This window comes from Tauraco erythrolophus, chromosome 3 (genome assembly GCF_009769465.1).
Source record: "Tauraco erythrolophus isolate bTauEry1 chromosome 3, bTauEry1.pri, whole genome shotgun sequence".
In the NCBI taxonomy this organism is placed as follows: domain Eukaryota; kingdom Metazoa; phylum Chordata; class Aves; order Musophagiformes; family Musophagidae; genus Tauraco; species Tauraco erythrolophus.
In genome coordinates, this window is record NC_141467.1 from 78,933,132 (window position 1) to 78,939,798 (window position 6,667).

The window sequence follows — 6,667 nt, forward strand, 5'->3', positions numbered from 1 at the left end:
TTTTGCAGCCCAACAGCTGTATCTTGAACAAGACAGTTCTAATTTTAAATCTAAAACCAAAATTGAAGCAGAAACTTGATCATGGATTCTATTCATGGTCACTTTAACACTAACACAAAGCAAACATTCTTCTTTAATCTACTTTACATGCAAGACAAAAGGAAAGTTAATTATGACTGTGAAATTTTCTTGTTATGATTTTAATACTATTTTAATCACTTTTTTTCAATTTAAATCATCTAAATTTTAATGAGTTCACACAAGTTAAACTGCATTTTGACCATTCTAAGTAATTAGCAAGAGACAGAGTAATCCATGCTCCAAAAAGTACTAGACAAGAATCTACTTAAAACATTCAATATAAATCTAAAAGAAAACACAAAACTAAAAGACAAAGACATAAAGCTAGAAAATAAAGCCACTATAAGTAAATCTAAAATGTGAAAGAATTGGGTTTTTTGAGATGGGATACTATGCTGATTTAAAAAAAAAAAAAATCTATGTCTTCTCACAAGGCCTACCATGTTTTGGGTTTCTTTTCAAACCAGGCTGTTGCTGGGGAGGTGGGGGTGGAGGTGGGGGTGGAGGAGGTGACTCTCTCTCATGACTTATCACCCTGTCAACTGAGCCATATATTGCCAACGTCAGACAGTTGTACCACCCTCTTAGAACCAATCCATCTGTGTTGACCTGTTTTTTTTAAAAAAGACAAAGCACTTAAAAACGACATAAGACAACTCCAGAAAAGCTATTTTATTTTAATATCACTGTATAAGTATCTGCATGAAAGCAAGAAAGGAGAACAGAACATTAAAGTATCTCTTTATCGCACATTTTGAAAACTGAGAAAGCTACAAATACATCAATCATTATAATAAATAAATAATCTTTCTCTAAAAGCATTCAATTCTCTGCAATACATTGCCTAATCTACTACAGCCTATTAATGAAAAAAAAAACAACAAACCAACAACCATTACCATGGGTCACACTAACACTAATCTGAATGAAATAAACCCAAATAGAACTAAAAATTATGTGCTTGGCTGTGGCCTGCAGTCACAATGTTCTCATTCATCTCTGCTTATAAGTAGTGGATAGCTCTGTTGATAATCTCCATAGGAACTGTATGAGATTTGATTGCTTGACAAGTCATGCCATTATAGATGCAGACTGTACAGTAATGAGTATCTGAACTACAGGCAGGTTTTAAAGTGAGATCCCACACAATAAATGCTTTACACAGTGCTAACACACCACAAAAAAAACATATTTACAACTAAATGACAGACATGTAGAAAAGAAGAGAAGGTTTAAATTACATTTCATTACCTTTGCATTGGGTCTGAAAATAATTGAAGTGTTTTCATCATATTCAAGGCTGTTAAGTAAAATATACAAAGTTATTTTTCCATTAATATAAAACACATTTACAGAAATGAAACAGCAGTACTAAACACATAAGTCAATAATAAAACACTGAATAAATACATGCTCTTGAAAACAAGAGTGCAAAATCACTTATTTCTACAAAATACTTTTCATTAATACATAGGGGCTCTGTAAGTTTAAATATAACGGAATCTTCTTTCAAGCATGAACCTCTGTCCTCCAACAGAGATTGGAGGAAAAGGGTAAGAACACAAACTAGCAAAAACCAGACCAAACAAGAACATTATGGGAGATACAGATTTTCTAGCGTGCGTTTTCTGCACTAGAAAATTCTCAGGAAGAAAAGGTAGACAATGAAGTCACGCACAAATCTGGACAGTACTCACCTCCCCAGCCTATCAAAAACAGGGGCACTTGGCTTGCTGACATTGTTGAAAAACAAGTCCAGTTGAAATGTATGTGGGGATGTCTCTCTGGAACCAGAACAAAAGTAAAAATTTAACCCATTGAGCTCCTTACCAAAGTAGGACTAACAAGGGAAAAAAACACTTTAAATTATACTGTTTAAATAATTCCCAAAAATAATTACAAGATCAGCAGATGCTTAAACGCATTTTACTTTTTTATACAGGAGGTTGTTTTGAGATATACAAGTTCAAGAAAAAATAACAGGAAGGTGTTCCTGAATCCCACTTACCCATAAGCCCTATTGTCAGGCAAACTTGTGTGAGCTCTCACTCCTGGAGGAATGACACGTACTTCATTTATGTAAACCACGCATGGAAAACGAACTACATCTATATTGGTGCTTTGCTATAAAACAAAGAATAAAGAAAGCCTAAGAAATGTAAAATGGAAACAATACAATGTACTCGTATCTTTTACTAACCAAATTAAGGTTGCAATCCTAATAACTACAAAATTCAATTACGTAAAATGTTAAACACTATTAAAATAAAATATTTTTTTCTTCTGGCACTTTTCATGTATTTAACAGTTTTTTATAGAGAGTGTTACTGATTTATTTACATCATTAGTTCCTTTTATTTGCGAGAATGTTCTAAATCACAAAAAGTTCTCCTCTAACAGAAGGTAAGGGCAAAAACTGGAATTTCAATTGCTAAAGAAAAACTGAGAATACAGTTCCCATTTAATAAAACATATCAAGTTTAGAAAATGTGTTTTAATTTTAAACACTAGCAGATGTTATGTTTCAAACGTAATATTAGAAATAACAATGATACTATAAATGTAAAATATTCCACACAACACTTATTTCTGCGATTTTGCAACAACATCTGAAAACCTTTTGCAAATAACATTTCTGTTTACAACACAGAAATAGCAAGTATAAAGAACTATTATGTTCCAGCACTCTTAAAAGATGTTTGAGCAAACTGGGAAGTCATCACAAAGTCACAGTGACTTTCCAGGGAGCAACCACCAAATTAATGCTGAAAGTCCCCTCTCACTAGATTCACTATATTGAGTCTTATTGTATTTATACACCATCTCTATAATGTATACACTTACAAAATGTTAAACATAGATCAACTATACGTTCAACTGTAAGAATATAAAGACTTTCTTGAAGAGAAGCTCAGAGAGGGACTTTTTACAAAGGCATGTAGTGACAGGACAAGGGGAAATGGCTTTAAATTGAAAGAGGGGAGATTTAAATTAGAACTAAGGAAGAAATTTTTCAGATGGTGGTGAGGTACTGGAACAGGTTGCCCAGAGAAGTTGTAGATGCCCCATCCCTGGAAGTGTTCAAGGCCAGGCTGGATGAGGCTTTGAGCAACCTGGTGTAGTGGAGAGTTTCCCTGCCCATGGCAGGTGGGTTGGAACTAGATGATCTTTGAGGTCCCTTCCAACCCAAACCGTTCTATGATTCTAATCACGTTTCCCACTAAATGTTTACAAACAGCAAACTGGATTAGCAAAGACTGCACTAACAAAAAAAACCCACCAAAACCAAGCAACTGATCTAAGTATCTACCAATATAACTAAAAAATGAAAATTAAGAAACAAATTGATCTTCAGTCAAATGTCGTAACTTTCATCACAATCAGAAAGCAAAAGAAACCTCAAAATTACCAGCGTAAGACAAGATAGTTAAGATTTTTTAGAAAACTAATGAAAAAAGAAATATTCGCAAGTTATGTTTTAAAAAGTATATTTAAGCATGTGCTTTCAGGCACATTCTGCTGTCATTTAATAAGAAATCTATGCATACATCCTTTAGCACACAAGTACAGCGTATCTCCCTACGGGATGACGTACTGCAAGCAGGATGGTAGAACAAAAGGAACGCCACTATGACGGGGAGCATGGCTTTACTAACAAGAATGGGGTGACTGTAGCCTGCAAGGAGTGAGGGCTGTGGGAACTCTTTGCTTTGCCTTTAAAAAGGTGTATGTAACACGTGGAAGACTCAGATTTCTGGAGGAAGAGCTGCTGCCGAGGAGGCTGAGTCCTCAGCAGCACTGTCCAAAGAAAGATGAATCCCTGCTTAAACGATACGGGATTATGCCCTGACAGTCAGGCATCAACACCATCAGGACGGCAAGTGAATCCGCTTCCTTTTCCCTTCAAAACTTTAAAAGCGATCCCCTACATCAGAACTGCTCCACACATGTTAAACTGCACAGCTAAGCCAAATAAATAATTGTATTGGAAAACTCAGCAGTACTTTCCAAGAACTGCAAGTTCCAAGGCAAGACTCATGATCCATTTAGCTGAAAAGTCAGTACAACACAACGAAGGCTTTTCTCCAACATGTAAAATACATTTTGTCTTTTTCTTTAATAAAAATTCAATACGATTCAGAAAATCGTATATGATTCAAAAAAATTCAATACGATTTGGAAAACATCACTGGCAAGAACGAAAGGGCCGGAAAACACTACATACAATTAAAAATGTTCAATAAGACAACACACTGTCCTGGAAGGGAGCGGGAGCGGCTAGTGTTTCCCACCCAGAGGAACAGCAGTGCCTAGTGTTTCCTGCCCAATACTGTCTTGAATAGTAGAATTAAAAATGTATGTGGGTCCCTCTGATCCTGACAGCTAGAAAGAACTCCAGAATAACTTCCCATTTGCTTTTAATTGCAGAGTCAGCTCAAAATACTTAATTTTCTTTCCCTAATGCCTGTCCATGATCATAGCTGGGATATTCCATGATTCTATAACATTTTTCTCACGTTACACTACACTTTTCTATTTCCCCGGATGGTACTCTTCTTCCTGCCTGAACAGCACATTGGGCTGAGCCCTGGGCAAACGCACTGCAACACAAGCAGCTCCAGTGATATGCTCAGGATCCCAAAGGCCTCAAAGTGGAATATTTGGACAACCTCCCACGGCTAAAGCAAGACTGAAATATTCATTTTTTTCCACAAAGCACGCAGGCTGCATAAACCTAAGGGACTATCTCACATTCACACAAATACTCCTCCTCCTCCTCCTCATTAGCTATAGAAAAGCGTTAAGTATCCCACAAGGGGCTGGGTATAGCCCTCTCCCTGACTTGCTCCCTTACGGACTTCCCAAACCAGTTTTATTCTTTGTTTCCCGCTAGCATCTCCGCCCCGTTACCTCTGGACCTTCGCTCCTTTCCCATCACTCCTTCCCCTCCCTCAGCTCCCCGACAGCGGCACGCCGGGCTGCCAGGACAGCAGGGGGCCGGGCGCCCCGCGGGGCCCGGCGCAGCGGCCCGAGCGAGGCTTCGGAGGCGCAGCGAGGAGGGAGCGAAGCTCTCCCCTCGCCGGGCACCCGGCCAGGGCCAAAGCCCGCTCCCGCCCGCCTGCCCGGCCACCCGCTGCCGCGAAGGCCGCCGCTGGGGCCTACCCCGACCCCGCTCGCCCCAGAGGCGCTCCGTGCCCCGCAGCCGCCACCGGCCAGGGAGGCCTCGGCGCGGGCAGGAGGCAGCCGGCAGCAGCCAGGAAGAAGGAAGATGAGGGGAGAGGTGGCTCCAACGGCCCTAGCGCGTTACCTCCGCGCTCTGGTGCTTGAACGTATCCAAAAACAGCAGCTCGGTTGCGGTGTCCACCGCCATCTTGCCTCGCTTAAGGGGGAAGGGCTTCCGGGCGGCAGAGCGAGCGCTTCCGGGCCGCCGCCGTGCCCGGGGATGGGCGGGGCGGGGCGGCGGCGGCGGGGCGGGGCCGCGGCGGGACGGGGCGGGGCCGCGGCGGGGCGGGGCGGGGCCGCGGCGGGGCGGGCGCAGGCTGTGGCTCCGCCCGCGCGGGGCGCACCGCCCTCAGCGCCGTGCGGCGGCGGCAGAGCCGGGGCTGGCGGCTGCCAGCAGCCCTGCACCGAAGACAGCGGCTGGGGCCAGAGAGCTCCTGTCCCCGCCGCTCTCCGGCCCGGGAGAGATGCGGGGCCACCTCGCGGCGCTGCCTAGTGCACCGGACCGGACCGGAGCAAAGCCAACAGCGGCTTCAGGGAGAGCGCGCGGCGGAGGCCGGGCGGGCTTTCCCCTCAGCGGTGGCTGCCCGCGGGAGGCGGCGGAGGGAGGGCCGCGGGTCGGCGGCAGGAGCGGTGCCGGTGCCGGTGCCGCCGCGGTCGTGCCTGCAGGCTGAGCTTGTGAGCGGGGCAGTGGTGCACTCGGGCGGCTCCGCCCGCCCTCCGGAGACCGGGCTGGGCGCCGCTGCAGCGTGTTCCAAGCCTGGCTTCTGCCTGATTTCACAAGAGTTAGCTCCAGCTCAGCTATTAAGTCCTGCTTGAGAAATTCCCTTTGCAGCCTTCCCGCGTTTAAAACTGATTCTTTTCTGTCACTTCTCTCAAGCAGGTGTAGAACAGTTCCTTGCAAGCTTTCCGCAGCTGCTGAGGCTCTCGCTGAGCGTCCGCTGCCCTTCTGCAACAGCAACAAATTGTACGCGCATTAGAGACGCGGCGAAGCCAAAGTCAGCCCTGGCCAGGGGAATGATCAGTGGGACTGATCTTACGCAAGGAGCGTGTGGTTACACGAGTTTTACGTACAAGCTCTGTGTCTATAATACCAAAACTGCCGTGTGCCTTTAGAGGAAGTCTAGAAAAGGACGTGTAACATCTCTGAACTGCCGGCTGGAGCCTCAGCTGCATCCCTGGGCTTTCCTTGATGGTGATAATTATACCTAGGTATCTGTCTCTTGTTTCTGGAACAGCTTCTTAATGAAATAAGCTGCTTTGTGTGCGTACCAGGAATTGGCAAGTCCTTTTTTATTTCGGTAGCTAAGCTTGCTGCTCTCTCAGTGCTCTGGAGTTTCACTTGCTCCAGCAGTGGCAGTCCTCT

The 6,667-nt window shown here is 44.2% G+C and overlaps 1 protein-coding gene across 1 annotated transcript in view; it reads right to left on the reverse strand.

The window, feature by feature from the left end:
- The window catches only part of VIRMA (vir like m6A methyltransferase associated), a 28,813-nt gene extending 23,321 nt beyond the window's left edge, over positions 1-5,492 (reverse strand). The window contains exons 1-5 of the mRNA XM_086608747.1: positions 5,390-5,492; positions 2,090-2,205; positions 1,779-1,865; positions 1,333-1,381; positions 522-690 (exon numbers count right to left, since the gene is read on the reverse strand). Coding sequence (XP_086464873.1) covers positions 522-690; positions 1,333-1,381; positions 1,779-1,865; positions 2,090-2,205; positions 5,390-5,452 — 484 coding nt within the window. The 5' untranslated portion in view covers positions 5,453-5,492. The remainder of the gene's footprint in view (positions 1-521; positions 691-1,332; positions 1,382-1,778; positions 1,866-2,089; positions 2,206-5,389) is intronic.
- Positions 5,493-6,667: the final 1,175 nt, after the last annotated feature.